The sequence below is a fragment of the Doryrhamphus excisus genome, linkage group LG21 (genome assembly GCF_037039965.1).
Source record: "Doryrhamphus excisus strain RoL-2023G ecotype Guam linkage group LG21, RoL_Dexc_Guam_v1.1, whole genome shotgun sequence".
Lineage (NCBI taxonomy): Eukaryota > Metazoa > Chordata > Actinopteri > Syngnathiformes > Syngnathidae > Doryrhamphus > Doryrhamphus excisus.
In genome coordinates, this window is record NC_136377.1 from 8,779,974 (window position 1) to 8,801,377 (window position 21,404).

The window sequence follows — 21,404 nt, forward strand, 5'->3', positions numbered from 1 at the left end:
GGGAAAAATACGTTGGGTTCCACTTTAATATGGCAACATGGAGGTGATCATGTAATTAACTAAAGATTTTTTAGACACTAAATATTGCAGTGGATACTGGCAAAGGCTAAAAAGTAGGATAGTGTCTTCTACTGTTGCTTCATTGTGATGCATACAACTCACTGTTGCCTCCTGCAGAGTGGAGGGTGTACTGCATGAACCAGGACTTAGACTGAATAGTCCTGAATGCCCCTTCAGACATCTATCCATCCATTTTCTATGCCGCTTATCCTCACAAGGGCCGTCGGTATGCTGGAGCCTATCCCAGCTGTCTTCGGACAAGAGGCGGGGTACACCCTGGACTGGTCAAAGCACAGCCAATCACAGGGCACATATAGACAAACAACCATTCACACTCACATTCATACCTATGGACAATTTGGAGTCGCCAATTAACCTAGCATGTTTTTGGTATGCATGCTGGGGGAGAACATGCAAACTCCAGCAGAGATGCCTAACAGAGATTCGAACCCAGGTCTTCCTGATCTCCTGACTGTGCGGCCAACATGCTAACCACTTACCCCCTACAACATTTGGCATACCCCACTTTGAGAACCTTTACATTATTGGGGTGATGTTTGGTGGGCCAAATGAATAGCCTTGGTAGGCCAAAGTTGGCCGGCGGCCTGCCTGTTGAATACCCCCCATTCTCGAGTACGTCACATGCAGAACTTTAAAAGTCCAGATGTTTCACATTAAAACCATTTTCTGTATTTTAGCAGCAATAATGCTCCATACGGGATGTGATGTTTAAAAAGAACCTGCATTCATGAATACTCAAACATGGGTCATGTTTGACAAGAGGTTTCATCACACATTTTCATCAAATGGGCTTTACCTCCTAATGTCGTTTGGCTGGGAAACTTTGGATTCAGTTCCAGTGTCCAAATGGAACTAAGTCCATGTCCCATGTCTTTGCTGTGTATAGAGAATAGTGTGCGTCAACATGACGGTGCTATATGGCTTTACATGCTCCATGCCAGACTTGGCCCATCACAGCGCCTGAGGAAAGCCTGTCATCCTGTCATCGGCGTGGAGAACAGCGGGAATGAGGTTGCTCCATAAAATAAAAAATAAAAAAATGTTTAGTACTTTGCCTCGACACAGGTCTGTCCTTGCCAAGTAAATTAAACAAGTTTTCTCTTTGCCTGGAAGAGTTACAGGACTTATCGCTAAGCCAGATGTGCAAGAAGGTCCATGTAATGAAGACACAGGGCGCCGTCACTTAGCTCTACCTTGAAGACACAGATGTTCCACAAAGTTGTCCGTAGAGATTCATATTCATGTCTATCTTCAAGGCTCTTTCGTCTCCCCAACATGACATTGGTGAACCTTTTGGCAGCATGCACACAGCGTGATATACAGTGGATGCTCCTCTGTGGGTCGCCTGATGAGGAAACCATCATACAGGAGATGTTTGCTGGACACACTTGAAGTACACAACGAACCAACCGTGCTCACATAAAATCCCAAAACGTGATTTTTTTTTTTTTTTTAAAGGTTGTCTCATTTTCCGTGACACCTGTGGAAAAAGTGTCAGGCAGCAAAGATAAACTCGAGGCCTCTGCAAGCGCCTGATTGTCTCCTTTTGAAGTGGAGGGGCAGCTGCAGACATGGACAATAAAAGGCAAACGAATACGGGAAAGCCGAGGGCCTACGTGGCGTGTCGACAGCCCATGCTCGGGGGGGCAACAGTTGTAAAAAGTCAGCCCCGCTTCCACGCTAAAGCCGCTTGATGAATTAACAATCACTCAAACGATTGAGTCAACATTTCTCATTTACTTCCAGGAGCTTAGAATAGGAATCCAAGGCATGCCTTTGTAGGACTGAACTCCTGGCATCACTGCCTACACTATTGGGTAATACAAAGGTGACTATAGGGGTTCTAGTTCATGTCTAGAGGGCTTTATAATAATTGTACCGCCACAACAACAGGTTTTTATTGCAGGTTTGAATGATCTCACAACAGACAAAACCATAATAATCGTAATAATAATAATATCACAAGGTACTGTTGTGGCCGTAACCCAAGCTGAAACTGAACTCTGAACGCCTGACATCACTGCCTACACTATTGGGTAATAAAAGGTGACTATAGGGGTGCTAGTTCATCTCTAGAGGGCTTTAAACTGTATATGCTGTAGGAAAATGTTCCATTTATGAATTAGGACTCGTTCTTCACATAATGTACCTATCATGGTCGGGTCTTCAACCAATTAACCGCAACAAACAAGGGATTACTATATACCACATGGAGTAACTATAGTCTATTCCAGCTGATATAGGGTAAAAGGCTATGTGAACCACTACAGTAACAATTTATTCTATCAACATGTTACCCAAGGATGAAATAAAGTAGTAAATGTAGGGATCACGCTTGAATAATATCACTTTTAAATGGCTAATTGTATATTTTTTTGTAACAGAGGATGTACAAAGCATGTTTATAGCATGTACATTACAATACAGTATTTGATAGTGACATATCCCATAAGGCAGTGCAAGTTGGCAATAAGTATTGTTTTGTTTCCATCATGATGTACCATTTGGTACAGATTAATAAGAATTATAATCCTAATCACATCACTTTTCGGTAGTCTTACCATTCAGAATGCTTGGGATGCGACCTAAACATGTTCGTACGGATTGGTGAAAATGTCTTATTATATTATTTTACCTACAACCTGTAAAATAAGATTACAATTTGCATGCCTGTGCAGAAACAATCATATGGATGCCTGGATGACTTAGTGAGTTCAAACGAAGACCAGATTATGTCTACAATAATGTGTTTTTAATAGTCTTGGTAGGTAGAAATAATACCATTTCTGCATTTGCCATTATTTAGCGATATGGTCTTAGTCCAAATGGTTGTTTATGTGACAAAGTGACAACATGTTCTTGTCACGCAGCCACCGTCTTATCAAATTGGCTCGTAATTCAATACTAATCATTTATGAAATGAGCCCCTGTGTAGGACTATGACTGATGTGTTTTATGGACTGACTGGACTCTAACAACATCACTTTGTGTCGCAGCTCATGTAAATGACTTGTGTGCAGGAAGTGTGCGCACTATTTTCGACCATGGCTGTGTTCAAAGCACTTATTGTGCCACAAAAAAAAATGCTGAATAAGAAGGATTATTCCACTGACATTGGCCAATACTTGAAGTCTGGGTGGCATCGGTAAAATGTATGATGCTCTACAGTTATGAAACCAATTTCAATAATATAAAAAAGAGCTTAAAGATTTATAACTGCAAAAACTGTGATCCAAGATGAGCTCACTCAAGCACCTTTGGACACCAGTCAACAGCCATCCGTTTACGAGCCTAATACAACATATTTATGTTTTATTGTGTGGAATCCATCTCTTATACACAGATACATAAAATGGGGAAGAGAAAGGATGAACAATAAAATATATTCAAGCACCAATTGATACACCAAACGGTGCAAGATTAAGGCAGGTTACATTAGATGCACAAACCAGACACTTTGATGAGATACACTTAAGTTATATTAAACATCTGCCTACAAAGATAAAAATATTCATCCATGCATCCATTTTCTATGCCGCTATTCCTCACTAGGATTGCAAGGGGATGCTGGAGCCTACTCCAGAGGGGGGGGGGGGGTGCACCCTGGACTGGTCGCCAGCCAATCACAGGGCACATTTAGACAAACAATGATTCATACCTATGGACAATTTAGTGTCACCAACTAACCTAGCATGTTTTTGGAATGTGGGAGGAAACTGGAGTACCCGGAGAAAACCTACGCATGCACCGGGAAAACACGCAAATTCCACACAGAGACCCCCAATAGGTGATTAAAATAATAATGTAATGTTTACCATAAGCTGTCATTTTAAAGGCATTTACTGTGAACTTTTTGCTATGACCAAAAAGTTGTAATTTTACATCAAGGAGTTGTTACATTTAAAAGGAAGGTCACGATTTTGTTGAATGAAAAAAAAACAAAATTACCAAAAAAAAATGGTGTAACAAGAAAAAATTTAACGTTTACAAAACTAAACAAATAAAGTTGTATTATTACTAGAGATTTTACGATATGATATTGATATCGGCTATCGGGCCAATATCAGTAAAAAAAAAAACCAATATCAGATTATAAAACTGCCTGCATCTCAAATCTCCGATACCAGTACTCCAACACAAGCATTCAATTCCAGACTCCTCCCCAGCACAACTCGCCAGCATAGCCCATGTCATCACAACAACAGCATGCAAACAATGATATAAAAAGACGTTGCAGCTGAGTGCAAATCATGTCAATCACAAGTTTCTCATGGTGGCACAGAACTGGGGAAGTTTAATGCAAGCAATTTTGTTGCGCATATGAAGCCATCACATGGAAAACTCTCATGGGACGAGCGAGCCCCTGTCAATGGTGAGTAATGTCAGGTTTATTGATCACCGCAAACCTCGCTACATTATTCCTAGCCACTACATTGTAGATAAAGCCATGCATGAAGAAGTAAATGTGTTTTATCATGTGACTTATGTATGAGTTAAGAACAGAAATAGACCCCCCTAATTGAGACTGATCCAGGGTTTGGTTGCGGGGGGCTGCAGCCTAAGTAGAGAACCCCTCTGCCCAGCTTTTTTGTCCAGCTCCTCTCAGGGGATCCCGAGGTGTACCCCGAGGCTTCCTACCAGTTGGACGTGCCCTGAATACCTCCCCAAGGAGCCGTCCGGGACGCATCCTAACCGGATGCACATGCCGTATCATTTGGCTACTTTCAATGTGGAGGAGCAGCGGCTCTATTCCAAGTTCCTCATGGATGATGGCGCTCCTAATGCTAGGGAGTCCACTGGGCCGGCACCAGTTGGTGCCAGTTTGCGCCAAAGATGATGTGATTGGCGCGTAGTGGCTCGCTGTGGCCATTACATTCCAGTGGATTCCAAGAGGCGGATTGTTTGTGACATTTGTTTCCACTTAGTGGACACTTCGCGCTGATTGCTTGATGAAAATTTTAAACATTTTGACATTTTCTTGCCGCCAAACTAAATTTTTTACCGCCGTTACGGGCCACCACGAGCCAGTTGGGAGGTAGTTTGAGCCACTGCACGCCATTAGGCACCTTTGCTGTGGCGACACTCGGTGCCACAGCAAATTGCAAAAAACAAGTATGCATGAAGGTGAGTTGCTTTTTTGTGATTTCCTAAGGGCATGAAAACACGCACGTTACCAAATTTTCTGACATGTCGCCAACTCTGGTGATTACAGTTACATTTTGTTTTGACTTTGTCCAAACAGCTCCCGTTTCCAGCGTGAAAGGCAAGGTAGGTGTTTGAACATGATAAGAGGGATTTGGCACAAAGTGAAGGAGCCGGCTCTTCACTTCCGTAAGCACTTATTAGCAGCCAGTGTGCACGGTACTTCTGTTTTGTCTTGGCAGATGATGGATGGTCAGTGAGCTGCAATGATAGTAAATACATATTTATGTAGGTCAGCCAGAATGTTCTGTAAGCTCACATCGTCCGCCTCTGTTCACGTCAAAGTTGATGGAGCGCCTCTGGCCTCCTCCTCCTCCTCTTCAACGTCAGAATGAGAACAAAGTTCCCCAGTTATACACCCCCTCAGGTGTCTTTTGTTCTTCAATAAGAACTTAACATTTTGGCAGGTTTCTTAGCATTCTCATGAGAGTGTCAGCTTTCAACCACAAAACACACACACACACACACACACACACACTTGAGCCAGCAAGAAAATCCACAAGTTACTCCACTTCTGCAAAAAGCCCCAAAACAACCTGCTTCACTGCCTCCAAACTTTTGGTGTGTTAATTGTCTCACTGAAAAGACAAAATACTAATAAATATTAAAAGAAAAATGTCACCATAATGAGAAAAAAGTTGTAATATTGACTAATATTATCAGGGGTTTCCAATTTACAAAAATAAACTTGTCATATTTTGATTTAGCTTTCTGAGAGAATTTTACGCCAACCAGGTTGAAATATTACCCCCAAAAAAAGTTTTAATAATGCAAGAAAAAAGTTCATATTTCAAAAAAAAAATTCAGAAAATGCAATTGCAATATTAAGTGGAAAAATATTACAAGAAATATTATAAGAAAGTAATGGATTTTTATGAGAGTACAATTGCAATATTATATGGAAAAAAATAAATGTTAAGTATCATCACTCAATATTGGGAATCTTTGTATCTGTAAAAAATTATAATAATTGTACAAGAATAATGTTTTTTTTCTCAGTTTTTTTCCTTTCTGCATTTCCCATCAGAGTTACACAGTGAATCAATCACATGATTTGATTTGCGACCGGATTTTCTACACCGGATCCCCTTTATGATGCAGCCCTTCCAAAATATCCAGGATTGGAAACAGCACCGGGCACCTCCAATGGCAAAGCATTAGGACACTGGCCAGGAATCAAACCCACACCATCTTCACAATCCCATTTTTGCCCATATAGGTACTCTGTCATCATATTATGTGCTGAAAATGACATACTTTCAAAAAAATGTGAAAGTAATCTGAAGTTATGAGTGAAGAGGGAACAAGGCTGTCATATTCTTGAGATGTCGGACACGCCGTTCATTGGCCAGATTACTGAACATACAATTCCATTTGACACACAAGAACATGTGCACATGCAAGCACATGCTGGACGATGCACCGTGTGCATTAAACAAAGGGCAGCATATTGTTAGAACTAGAAAAAAAAAACACACTGTATACACATTCCATTTATACAATCAACGTCACGCATCAGCACCACCTATTTTAAAACAACACCGCTATGACACACTGAATGCTACCATGCAATTTTTGCACAATAAAATGCCGCCATCGTATTTTAAACGTGATTTAGTGAGCAGAGTGACTCTTACTCATGAATAATTACAAGGTGGCAACTTTTATTACAGAGCTTTAAAAGACTTGCTATCTTTTTTATGTTGCGGCGCATCTGAGAGTCTGAACTTGCAACATGATGTTCAGTGTAGCATCAACGTGGGCACAACATGTCAGCATACGTTTCATGTATTCAATTGCAATGTTTCTTCTTGTTCTTCTTTTAAGTATTCGTACAAATTGCCATAACCTACCTAAAAACTCACCAAATTTAAATACAAATATTGTCACTTTAGGTTGTTTTAACATCACAAAGTGATATTTTATGTCATCAAATGTGAATTATAAATTCCATTATTTCCACATACAATATACTCTTTACCAAGACTAGGAAACTCAGTGCCCGAGGAAGTCCGAAATAATCACTGCTAGACTATCTATTACAATATTAATAAGTATAATATTACATATCATGTATTGTGTTTATAATCAGTCTGGGGGAAAGGCATTATAAAGTTATTGCATTGATTTCAAGTGAACAGGGGCGTCCTATGGGGGGGCAATTCTAATGACCCCCGACTGACAGTGCAGTGCCCCCCAAAATAAAGATTAAATAAAGATTTTTAACATAGGAACATTATAGCAATCTACTTTATGTAAAACTATAACAGGAACAAGACCAAATTAAAAGAATTAATTGAATACAGCCCCACTATCCACCAGTACATGTCACGTCCTGTGTGGGTTTCCAGGTGACAGTTTGTTTATGTTCCCCGTTTGGGCTTTGATTTCCCTTTTGAACACTCTTATTTTGTACTTGACTTCCTGTTTTGCCGCCTCTGCCTTTGTTTCCATAATCATTCACACCTGTCCCTAATTTGTCCTCTTATTTAGTTCAGGTGTGCGCTTCTCCCGGTGTGGGATCATTGTTGGTTTGTCCGTCAGCAAGTCGAGTTGTGTTTCGCTGCTGCTGCAATTATCGCATTAAATAAATTTAATTTACCTGCATTTGGTCCTGCTCTCTGCATCCTGGGGTCGCACCGCAACATCGACATGCCGCGCCGTGACAGAATGATCCCACCAAATGAAGGCGACCTCGCAGAGAGCGATTTTTGGACCTGGCAGCTTTTCAAATCCATGGAAGACGAGGAGACGGCGAGACCGCCATGGGAACTGGAGGATGTGGTGCGCGGGCCGGACGACACGCTCGTCTCAATGGCGTGGTTCTATCCCGGACCGACCGACGACACCCCAGACCGGCCGCGACGGCGACGCAAGCCGCGGTGCCGGAAGGCGAAGCCACGCTCGTTCTCCCCTCCACGCCAAGCCAAGGCGCACCCGCCCTCCTGCCATGCCGGCTTCGATGAACCCGACGGAGATCTCGAGTTCGCCGAGTGGACCCGGCACTTTTTCAAGACGTTGGAGCAGGCGCGTGCGAGGTACACGCCGGAGGAGCTGGAGACCATGGAATGGGGGCCGGACTGCACGCTAGTGCCGAAGGCTTCACAGCGTCAAAGGGTGAAGCCAATCAATTTCTCCTCGCCACACCATGCCGAGGCGGCATTAACCCCCCACACCGTCGCTGAGTGCCGGCCCATCACGCCACTATTGATGGCCCCCGCAGCACGTCAGCACGCCGAACTCCAGCCGACCACCTCTTCCACATCCCTGTTGCCTCTCGCACAATACGAAGAGGACCACGGCACACGTTCCCCTCCAGTGGCCAAACCCCGCAGCTCCAGGGTTTCTCAAGACCCGGCTCCCACGCCAAGCTGTGTGATGCCACTGTTTCCTCCAGTGGCCAAACCCCGCAGCTCCAGGGTTTCTCAAGACCCGGCTCCCACGCCAAGCTGTGTGACGCCACGGATTCCCCCTGTGCCCAAACCACGCAGCCCCAGGGGTTTTCAAGACCCGGCTCCCGTGCCAAGCTGCGTGGCCTCTCAGATTCCTCCAGTTCCCAAGCCACGCAGCCCCTGGGGTTTCCAAGACCCGGCTCCCGTGCCAAGCTGCGTGGCCTCACAGATTCCTCCAGTCCCCAAGCCACGCAGCTTCAAGGTTCCTCAAACCCCGGCTCTCGCACCAAGCTGCGTGGCATCCCGGATTCCGCCTGTGCCCAAGCCGCGCAGCCACTGGGGTTCCCAAGACCCAGCTCCCGTGCCAAGCTGCGTGGCATCCCTGATCCCGCCTGTGCCCAAGCCGCGCGGCTTCAAGCCTACGCAAGTGGCTGCGGCCGGGACTGCTGACCTGGAGGAGCCAGTGACCCTCCTCCAAGCCTCCCTCCTCCCTTCCCTGGTTTCGGCTCCCTCTGATGACGGCGTCTGGGATCCGCCTACGAGAGGGGGGGCTAGTACCACCTGCTGGGCTACGCTGGAGGCACAGCCCAGCCTGCCAATAGCAAGGGAGGATGGCGCCACCTGTGGGGGGAGTGAGGAGGCACAGCCCACTCCACCGGCAAGACGAGGAGCAGGGCCTGCTGGAGCAGATGGAGAGGCTCTGGCAGAGACACCTGCTTCTTCGCCGTCTCCGCGTCAGGGCCGGGCGCCTGCTTCTTCGCCGTCTCCGCGTCAGGGCCGGGCGCCTGCTTCTTCGCCGTCTCCGCGTCAGGGCCGGGCGCCTGCTTCTTCGCCGTCTCCGCGTCAGGGCCGGGCGCCTGCTTCTTCGCCGTCTCCGCGTCAGGGCCGGGCGCCTGCTTCTTCGCCGTCTCCGCGTCAGGGCCGGGCGCCTGCTGCTTATCCGTGTCAGGGCCGGGCGCCGCCTACCTCTAGACTCTCTGCCGGGGCTCAGGTTCTGCACCCAGGGCGCCCCCCTGAGGAGGCCTACCCCGCGCATAGTCGAGGGCGTCCCCCGGAGAGTGCTTACCACCTCCGCCGACCCAACCATTCCCTCCATCACTTGGAGGGGTCTTGCTGGCTCCGCCGGGCCTGCCGCCCCGGCCGGCCCCCAGAAGGGTCCCGTCGGCGACCCACCTCCGGTCCCCCCACCACCCATCCCTCTTTGACTTCTGTTTTGGACGTCTGGGATCCGTCCTTGAGGGGGGTGTACTGTCACGTCCTGTGTGGGTTTCCAGGTGACAGTTTGTTTATGTTCCCCGTTTGGCCTTTGATTTCCCTTTTGAACACTCTTATTTTGTACTTGACTTCCTGTTTTGCCGCCTCTGCCTTTGTTTCCTTAATCATTCACACCTGTCCCTAATTTGTCCTTATTTAGTTCAGGTGTGCGCTTCTCCCGGTGTGGGATCATTGTTGGTTTGTCCGTCAGCAAGTCGAGTTGTGTTTTCGCTGCTGCTGCAATTATCGCATTAAATAAATTTAATTTACCTGCATTTGGTCCTGCTCTCTGCATCCTGGGGTCGCACCGCAACATCGACATGCCGCGCCGTGACAGTACAAGCCTGAATTGGCGCTCAATAAGATCTTCAATTCTTACCTTTATGCATTACTACATCGTCAAATATCAGCATTTCAAACCAAATATGGTGCATTCAAGGATAGTTGAACAAAGTTGAATTTTTAGTTGTTTTTGTCCCGCATTCCAGTGGTCAGGGACCCCTGCCTTACAGACACTTTTATAGAATAGCTAATGTGTACATTAACCAATGTAACCGTTGAATCATTTGGACATTGTATCAAATCGTATTGCATCGTTCCGTTTTTAAAAACTGCAATGGGCTGGCGACCAGTCCAGGGTGTACCCCGTCTCTCGCCCGAGGTTTGCTGGGATAGGCTTCAGCATACACCTGCAACCCTAGTGACGATAAGCGACATTGAAAACGGATGGAGGGATGGATGGATGGATCGTTATTAATCATATTTAATCTTAACCTGTGTATCTTATTACATAATTTACAACAAAAAGATTTACATCCCTAGTTATTATAGATGAAAACTTAATTCTATCTGTGATTAATTATGATTAATTACAAGTTAATTATCAAAAAACCTGTGATTAATCAAAATTAAATATTTTAATCAATTGACAGCCTTAATATCACTAGAAAGCACACCTTTGGGACCAAAAAAAAACATATTGTGCAGTGCCATATCTTGAAAATCAAATTTACATAAGCTAATGATAAATTCATGACAAGAAATGAATTTAGTATGAATTTAAAACATTTCAAAAGGCTATCAATAAAGCAACTTTGAAACATTTTCCTTTGACAAATGACCTGTGACTCATTTTGAGTCTGGGCCCTCAGTTTGGGAAATCCGCATATACAGCATACACTCTTGCAATGGTTAATTCATGAAGATACCTCCCCCAGGAAAAGACATTTGTGGTGCCCATTATGGGTTGTGGTTGGAATGCTTTGGAATATGTGCTGGCATACGTGTAATACAGATGATGTTTTATAATCATTAGATTAAATGGTCAATGACTTATGGACAATGATGTTTTCTGTTGATGGTGGTCATTTTCAACCAACCTTGCTGAAATTTTTCACACATGCTTAGTTAGGGGTGTACCAAATTTGGTGATGATTCAGCTAAACACGATAAGGTTTCAATGGGTGTTTTGCTGAGCACATTGAGCGGAGCTATGTGGTGTACTAAATATGTGCATAGGCCCTTAAATCACAGTCTTAAGGTGGAATAAAATATATGAAACATTATTTAAAAAAAAACAGTTGAGATGCTAAAGGTGAAAGCTGAAGACACCAGGAAGCAAACATGATGAGCCATAATTAAAGAATTGTCACTAAAACAGGGGGGGTTGGGCTTCCCCATGACCTGAGGTCAATCTACAGTGACATGCTGCAGCTTGCAAGCAAGCACCAGTGAGCAAGCACATTGCTACATTTGCCACTGCCAAGCTTCTCTATATAGTGATACCCTAGCATGCAAGCTAAAAAGACACACTTTTATGTACGGTGACTCATCACCGCTCATCCAAAAAAGACTGAAGAAACTAAATTATTAACCCTGTTCAAATGTGTACTGAGTGTATAGCGCTGTGTTGTACAAAATACTTGTAAAAAAAAAATCCTAGTGCTATCAAAGAACATCTGTAAAAAGAGTAATATTTCAAATCCAAATTTGGGAATGTGCATCCAAAAAGTTGAGTACACAAATCACACCATTTGACTTCCCTATAATTCCAGCCCGCTGCCAAACCAGATGTGCTTCTCCACACTGTCCACGTTAGGATACACATCCATGTGACAATCTGGCGGCAAGCTTTGACAAGCCAAGGGCAATACTTTTGCAAATGCGTACTACTTCTCTGTATCTGTACATATAATACATCATATTATACACCTTTCATGTCTTCTTACCTTGAGTGGGGTCACCCTCCTTCTCTTTCTGCCCCTTCTTACCGCCCTTCTTTCTCCCTTTCTTATCTTTCCTCTTATTCTCCGTCATGCTGTCACAATGAAGTAAATCCTCTCCGTAAAAGAGCCCCAAAATAAAATAATTTGGAAAAAGTAGGTAGTCCTGTGGGGGAGCGTGTGGCACCAGCAGACTCTGAGTCCAGTTAGAGCGTCTCTCCTCCTATATAGACTCACACCAATCAAGTACAGCGAGGAACCACCTACTCCTCACAGCAGGGCAGTGGGAGAGACAGAAGAGAGAGAGAGGAAAGGGAGCAAAGAGGGGAGGGAACGGAGAAGCAAAATAGGAAAGAGAATAGGTGGGGAAGAAAAGTGAGAGAATACAGAAGAAGGGAGGAGGCAGAGGAAGGCATTTCCCATCCCTGTAAGGCAATCAAGTCTTCCCTGACTGGATCTTGGAGATAAGCACTGAGTCTTCCAGACCCTGCAACTATAAATGAGGACTATGAGGACTTAGAGGACCCCCCCTCCACGGCGACCCATGGAGAAGTCCTATATGGTCTTGCAAAAAGCATCTTCAGTGATAACCCAAGTTGTGCTTTGCACAGCTGACACCACCCAAGCCAGGGGGTGGGGATCTACCCTTGCCAATTTGTTGTCAGGGTCACAAGCCACTTCACATCTGGGTCCGATTTTCCGTGCTCAGATTCAGAAGATATGTGTGAGAGAAATGGAGGAGAGAATTTTTTTTTTTTGGGGGGGGGGTCTTCTTGTGAGGTGCCAAAAGTCAGATCCCAATCAGTGACAGACTGCTTCTTACAAAATGACATCAAATCATCTTGGCTTCTCTTCCAACACAACCCCCTTCTTGTCTGTTAGCTCCAACCCCCCCATTCCCACTTGGCTGCAGGGCGAGTTTCAGCACGCCCGTGGATGCACGTCTCCCTCTCTGTCTCTCACAGTCCACATTACAGCCAGGTGTCACCGATACCCACGCAGAGGAAAGAATTCAGATTCATTAAACAAGATCGTATCTTTGAAATGTCGTGTAATATTAGACAGGACAGACCCTTCTGCAAAAGCGCCCCCCCCCCCCCCCCCCCCGTAAGCCTTGTCTATGTATATGTAACGTTAGGACAGGAGGTGGATGTGAAGAACATCGGTTTATTTTTATTTTTACTCCCTTTAGTGTGTAATAATGTAAACAATGTCACATGAACACAGGGGTCGGGAACCTTTTTAGCGAAGAGAGCCATGAAGGCCAGATATTTTAAAATGTGTATCTGTGAGAGCCATATACATTTTTTTAAACATTGAATGCAATAAAATGTGTGCATTTTTATGTAAGACCAACAGTTTTAGATAATGGGCTCTAATTACGTAGACCAGGCACACTACCCCACGCCAATGGGGTGTGGCCAGCACACTTTCGTGAGCAGCGCAGTGTCTAATAATAAATCAAATACTTGTTGCCATTAATACAACTTCTGCTGCTGCATAGTTTTGCACCGTACTCCGTAGACGTATTTCATTCTTTTGGCCATCTTCGTCAGAAGGCTTGGTTCTGCAGCTTTAGCTATTTGACTAAAGGAGGAAAGTTTACATTTACATGTTTTTTTGACATCTCAATGACCGAGGTAGACTACAGCATTACCCAGTAATAATCAAGTTTTGGTGTTTGACCTGGAAAATATCATCAGGAAAGATAGATATGGTTGGCCGTATTGCAGCAGAATATAGATGGACGAATTAAAATGCATAAGAAAGTTGTTGATTTTGAATATTATTTTTAACATATTTCTGTGATGGTTTACTTTAAAATGTTAGCAAAAATAAATTTTTATTGTGGTAAGAAATGCTTGAGAGCCAGATACAGTCATCAAAAGAGCCCTACCTGGCTCCCGAGCCATAGGTTCCCTACCTCTGCATGAACATATATGTTTACAAAGGTACTCTGCATTTTTGGATCTTACTTGACATCAAAGTTTAGTGTTAGTGTGGTCCACATGCACTTGGATTTTTATATTACCATGTATTGGACCGATGAATTAACACCGCCTGTATAGTACATGCATTACCCAATGTAGGAGTCATAATAGAAAATAAGCCATTTAAAACAAAGACTCGTTTGTTGCTATAAATCTGTTCCCTAGGGAACAGTGATGGGTGGACAGGAAGTGACGATGGGGGGCTCAGGGTTGAGTTTTAGCTCGGCGTGGGTTACAGCCGAATCAGTAGCCCATGTTTTTATTTGGGATTTTTTTATTAGCGATTATCGTAACTTGTCCAACCCCGCAATTAAAGCCTGTTGTTATGGCGATCATGCCTTAAATTAACATTACTGACACCTAGTGACAAGTGTAGAATACTACGTATCATTCACATTGCCATTTTTATGCTTGAAAATGCTTCATTTAGGCAAAAAATACATATAATTTGCTTCAATATACAATTTTTTTTGGCCTTATTGGTACACCTTTATGTGCAGTACTACCCAGACTCTACCTCCAGTGGCCCCCGGGTCAGTTGAGTTTGAGACGCCTGCTGTATGTCATCCACTCTGAAGCAGAAAGTAGCTTGCAAGCTACCATGGAAAAGATTGAAACAAGTAAAAAGGCATTTCGGCAAGTCACATCTAATTTTGCTGACAGTTTGGAGTCCATATTAGATAAGCAAGTTGGTCTAACATGGAAAGTGTGTGATAAGAAAATATATATGTATTGTTAATCAAAAAATAATAATCGTCTACCTTGATTTTAGGTATTTCACCTTGCTCAGATTTCATTCATTCATTCATTTTCTACCGCTTATCCTCACGAGGGTCACCGGCATGCTGGAGCCTATCCCAGCTGTCTTCGGGCAAGAGGCGGAGTACACCCTGGACTGGTTGCCAGCCAATCACAGGGCACATATAGACAAACAACCATTCACACCCACATTCATACCTATGGACAATTTGGAGTCACCAATTAACCTAGCATGTTTTTGGAATGTGGGAGGAAACCAGAGTACCCGGAGAAAACCCACGCATGAACGGGGAGAACATGCAAGTTTCACACAGAAATGGCTGAGGGTGGAATCGAACTCGTGTCTCCTAGCTGTGTGGCCTGCGCCGTAACCATTCCTCCACCATGCATCCCTTGCTCAGATTTGTGTTTTAAAAATAATAATGGTTGCTCATCTGTTTATCTTCATTACTCATGTCTGTGTCCTGAAAATGTCTGGCTTCTAAGGAGGGTCAAAGGTCAGTGAAAGGTTTTCTTTGGCTTGTCGCTGCTGAGTGAAGAGAGGAATCGTGTGACTCTCGATGAAACCAAGCCATTGAAAGTCAAAACACACAAAAAAAAGTGTGGATGAGTCATCTCCAGGGCTCTCCCAGGTTTTGTCTGACTCCAGAGAATTCTTAACGTGTCTCAGGAGCAGCGCTGTGGTTTGTAAGGGGGCAGCCGAGGGTGTCATGTCTTAACAGGTCAGCACACTTAATAGCGCACGCCTCATCTGCGGCGCAAGAGAACTCCAAAAGGTCACAAACGTGGTCAAGTTTTGACACGCTAGTCTGATCCCCGACGTGGTGTTTCCCTAAACTCCACAAACCTAATTGGTCTCTCCTCTTTTGTGGTTGTGGTGCATGATCTAATCTGTCAGCAGAGGTAACGAGTACTGGCGGGGGGGGGGGCGCTGCCCTCCCACACTATCTCGCCCTCCTCCCCAATATCAACACTCACTTCCTCCTACATTCTACAGGATGAGACCATTGCTGTGTCTGCGTGCATGTGGGTGGGCATGTGGTTTAGAATGTGTCACAAATATGAGTATTAGTGATGTCAGCATTATAGTGACACAATGTTGTGTAGATTTAAAGGAAGAGGCCAGTTGTCTGTGTTGATGTGGTTTGGATATCAAATAGTGAGGCTTCCTGAACAAAATATATGCAAACATCCTGGGTAAAAAAATCTGACATATTTTGGTTATTTTTGTTGATTTTATGAAAATACAATCCCTTTAAAATTATACAGGGTTAGGGAAAATGATCTGACACATTTGTAGGTTAAATAAAAGGCAAATAAAGTAAAGAAAGTAAAGAAGTAAAGTGTTATTTTTGAAAAACGTATTTTTTTTGTCATAGAATGCCATTTTGCTTTGTTTCTTTATAATACCATTTTTTTCGTTTTACTTTTTCAGTTGCTGCCATGAATTGGACTTCTTTCATTGTGGAAACGTTTATCAAAACAAACCAATCTGTAACTGCAACACAACGAGCGTTCCATTTGCACTTCAATCTTGGTAGAGCTGATCCCGTACCAGCTCCAAACACCATCTCGTTATGGGTTACCGACTTCTGCGTTGAAACGAAAATCAACCAGCCAACCTCGCACCGCCAGAATTTAATTCATTTTTAAAACATAATTAAAAAGGATGCATTATATGCACTTTTAAAAAATGAAAACACTTTTTTGTTTCTTTACTTTATTTGCCTTTTATTTAACCTGCAAATGTGTCAGATCATTTTGCCTGACCCTGTATGAATAGTGTACATATTAAAATGATATCAATACAGTAGGTTAAAACTTTGGGGAAAATTAGCAAAAAATGTACTCAACATACTAGCATTGATATTGATATCCATCCATCCATTCTATACCGCTTATCCTCACTAGAGTCACAGGGGTAATGCCTATCCCAGCTGACATCGGGCGAGAGGCGGGGTACAACCTGGATTGGTCGCCAGCCAATCACAGGTCACATATAGACAAACAACCATTCACACTCACATTCATACCTATGGACAATTTGGAGTCGCCAATTAACCTAGCATGTTTTTGGAATGTGGGAGGAAACCGGAGTACCCGGAGAAAACCCACGCATGGACGGGGAGAGCATGCAAACTCCACACAGAGATGGCCAAGGGTGGAATTGAACTTAGGTCTCCTAACTGTGAGGCCTGCACACTAACCACTCCCCGAAGTGCAGTCCTAGACATTTTTCAGCTGTTTCAATTCACGTCTCTCATACATAAGTAGATGTTACTTAAGCATCTCATGTTCCATAAGCTGGGATCAATAAAGACATCATTCATACTCAAGATGACTTTTTTTCATATTTCTTACTAATGCTGGTATATCTCCCTGCCATGGCCAAACATTTTTACATGTGTATGTCTTGTATTATACGTAAGACGTAAATATTTAGACCGACACAGATGGAGACGGAATGGTTAAACAGCATTATAGGAAAAAGCCTTTCGATACATGAGGTAATCTGTGATCAACTTCTGTCATCATTACAAGTAAGACTGATTGTGTTCTTGTTCCCTAAGCAAATTCTTGACACACACGTTTGTGGCTGTCAAGAGAAAGGTTTCTGTCAAATGTGTCATCCAAAATATCCACCTCGTACTTCAGTACGTGACAAAAATAAAACAAATAAATAAATAAATAAATAAATAACAAAACATAAAAAAATAATTAAAAAATAAAAACGTTAACTATATTAGGAAAGCAGGAAGTGAACAAATGTAATAGTTACTGATTGTAAAAGGATTTAATAAGCTTTGCTTCTTCCTACTCCTTTTGGACATGTGGAACTGTGAACTGATTATGGGATGCACACAATTGTAATCTGATGCATGTTCAAATGAAATAAAACCATTACCATTACCAAAATCATTTTCATATAATTTCCTACTGAGTTATCATGATGACACGTAGTCTGTAATAACAAAATATGTATTTTTGTTGTTTTTTTTTAATCAGCCGTGGGCTGTCCTTGGATCAGGGTGTAGAGGTTGAAGGGCACAGTGGGCCAGCATAGGAGGGGTACGACTTGGACTTGTAGAGCAAATTCTAAAAAATAATAAAAAAAAAAGAAGAGTCAAGCCCTACATGTTCTGCCATGGATCCATTGTACGTCCTGCTCATAAATGCTTCACAGGCCCCATCGCCGCTGCCTCCTAATTCCTCCCAGAAAAGGAGAGAGAGTTCTCCAGTGCGATAGAGGCGAGCGGCAGCAGCAGCATACCTGCACATCATCACAGTGATGCTCTTTCACAGACATCCTAGTTTATCTTTGCAGACATAATGACTTTAAACAGCCATTAGCCTATGTTGTTTAAGTCAGTCTGCTTCTTGCCAACAAAGTGCATATGGGTTTTGGGGAGCGATGTATAAAGAGAGGGATTGAAGAGACACAGGAATAAACAAGAATGGAAATGGAGAGCAGAGGAAAGTCAGCTATGAAATCCACTACATTACTACTGACCCATCTTTGCATCATTGTCTCACGTCGGGGTGGCAGGATGATTGAGATACATGAACAACTATACTACCAGTGTTCCAAAGATCTACTTTCTACACCAAATACTCTGTTGCAGGAGAAGCTGGGACATATCTAAGTTGAATTGATGCAAAAGGAATACTACACCATATAGATTTCATGCCAGAAAATTGCATTGAAATGTAAATGGTGAATGGGGCATTCACTGAACCAACTACATGGCAGTCTTCAATCTAAGTAGTGGACTTCTACTACTACTAATAGCCCATCCAACAATCCATCTTTTATACCGTTTATTCAGTCCAGGGTCCCAATAATGACCGGTTCACAACCTAAATTATTTACAATTTTTATTAATTTACTTACAAAATCAGCTATGTGAACCACTACACTATCAATGATCCATCTATACATTTTTAATACCGCATACCATCACGGTTGAGGGGTGGTAGAAGCCTATCCCACCTGACTTTGGGGGAAAGGCAGAATACACTTTGGACTATAATAATTGGTCAATTGCACCAATTATTTTCTATACTGCTAATCCTGGGGAGACAATCTAGACCAGTGGTCTCAAACTCAATTTACCTGGGGGCCACTGGAGCTAGGGTCTGGGCAAGGCTGGGCCGCATCAGGTTTTCAAAAAAAAAAAACCACCTTTATTAAAATATAATAAATAAATATAATAAATACAATAATAAATTAATTAATAAATAAAATATACAAACTTTTTCAGTGCTTTGGTTCTGATTTTCTACAATAAAAGCTCTGATAAAACATTCCACTGTTCTCAAATATCTTAATTTATAAATAAGATGAAAAATAAACAAATCAAGAATAAAGAAAATAAATCAATCAGTAATAAATAAATATAATAATAATAATAAAACAAATAATAAAAACTTAAGAAACCACATATAGTTGGTGGGTAGACAAATTATTTTTTTCAGATTAAAATTAACAAAGCATTATTAGAGCCCTGTAGACATGACAAAACACGATTATAGTCACATTTATACTTTTTTTTATTTACAATATATGTATTGCGCAACTGCAGGGTCTTGAGACACATGCTAACTCGCAAACTAGAGAGCTAGCGACCTAAACGGTAGCCTTCAAGTTATTTCCTTTAAACTTAAATAGCCAAAAACTTACCACTTCCACACAGATAGGGAGGATAACTATTAACAGTTATTTAACGTTGAACATGAACATTAATCAAACGTAATAATTTTTTCTGGGTACATGATACCAAAAAGCATCCATATCAAACTTGCGCGGGCCGCACTAACATTAAACTTTCATATCAAGGCGGGGGCCTCAAACTGCTGTCTTGCAGGACACATTTGGCCCGCGGGCCGCGTGTTTGAGACCCCTGCTCTAGACCGTCTGCTGAGAAATAAGAGTGATTGTGAATGGGACAATTGTAATTATCTCTGTGAACCACTACTTTACCAATGAACCAATCATCAATCATCTTCACTTATCCTGTCAAGGAGGCGAGAGCCTATAGTTGACTTAGGGAGAAGGAAAGACAGCTACGTAAACCACTACATTGACCTACTGTACATAAAAAATGACAGATCGCCACCTGATGAAGTTCAGGTGATGAAGCCACTTAAAAAGTCACCTGAGCTGACTGTACTGAGGCAAGTTGGCGGAACATCATGCACAAGCAGGCTGTGATTACAAAAAAACAAAAAAAAACCTGCCGCTCCAGCTGCTCCTCTATTAGTAGTAAGTATTGCCCAAGGAGGTGCATAAAACATAAATCTCTGAGCAGTATAATCATCTACTTGATGCCGCCAGTTTTGTTGCCTTCCACGTGTTTCCTTCCTACTACAAGCATCTCTCGGCATGAATGACAAAAAGAGGAGTGTAAGACTTGTGTCACTGAAGACGTGACATAAATGAATGTCAGTGACAGGTTGAGGCCCCAGGAAGTGGCTCGTTTGTCAAGGTCAGCGGTGCCAAGGTCAACTGGGATTCCACATCTGAAAGAACTCTGCACGGCAACAGCTGAGATCAGGGACACGGAAACACACACACACACAAAAAAAAAAAAAAACGAAAAAAAAGACTAGCAAAATGAAACCCAGAGCCTGGTTTTGAAAGCAGCAGATGGATGGACGACTCCAAACCAAGCGTGGCTGTGTGGCACATGGAAATGAAAGGGAGCAAGGAGGAATGTAAGTGTAAAAAAAAAAAAAAAACAAGGAAGTCATCCTGGGTGGATTCACGCTCTTTGACGTTTGAGCAGCACATTGCTGTCACCATGGCAACGGCAGTCTTAAGGGAAGCAACGGGAGCGCGTGAGATGTGGATAAGGGCGGAGCAAAGATGAGGCAGACGGGGGGTGGGGGCGGGTGGAAGGCAGCAAGACAAGATGTGAGCAAGAAAGTGTGAGGATACAACAAGGAGGGAGGGAAACGTGAGAAAGGTTGACACAGTGCGGAGAAGGTGCTCCTGTTAGAGTCCGCTGTGCCAAGCCTGCTGGGAAACACTGCAGTAGCATCTCACAGAGGAGAGACAAACATCAGCACTGAGCATGCTCCACCCGCCATGACAGTGGAGCTCTTTAGCCCGTCACTTTATCCTACTCTCCTGTTATATTCCATCCCTGACTGTGCCCTTTTTTCTGCACTTGCCTGCATCAGTTTGCTGATGTTGACTCATATTGTGATGGAGAGGAGCAAAAGAGGAGCATAGCAACTCATCAGCCAATCGGACATGGCAGGGAATTACGTGTTCCTAGACAGCTGGGATGTACTTGATCACTGTCCTCATCATGTGCACTGTAATTTAAATCCATAATGCAAACGGGCTGATATTCTATGTCATTTTTTTTGGGTCCATACACAAGTTCAGGCACATCGACATAACAGATGCACCCTTTGCCAAAATACCACATTTAGTGCTTTTCCATTTTTTACGACCGCTAAATTGCCAGTTCATGATTTTGTGACACAAGAGGCGG

The 21,404-nt window shown here is 43.2% G+C and overlaps 1 protein-coding gene across 5 annotated transcripts in view; it reads right to left on the reverse strand.

Annotated features, from left to right (window-relative positions):
* nrg2a (neuregulin 2a) overlaps positions 1-21,404 on the reverse strand; it is a 105,798-nt gene that overhangs the window by 57,988 nt on the left and 26,406 nt on the right. Inside the window, exon 1 of one of the 5 annotated variants that reach the window (XM_078787877.1) lies at positions 12,158-12,449. The exons of the other annotated variants lie outside the window; for them this stretch is intronic. Within the exon in view, the coding sequence (XP_078644003.1) occupies positions 12,158-12,245 (88 nt within the window). The 5' untranslated portion in view covers positions 12,246-12,449. Of the gene's footprint in view, positions 1-12,157; positions 12,450-21,404 lie in introns of those variants that run through there. 5 annotated transcript variants of the gene reach the window in all.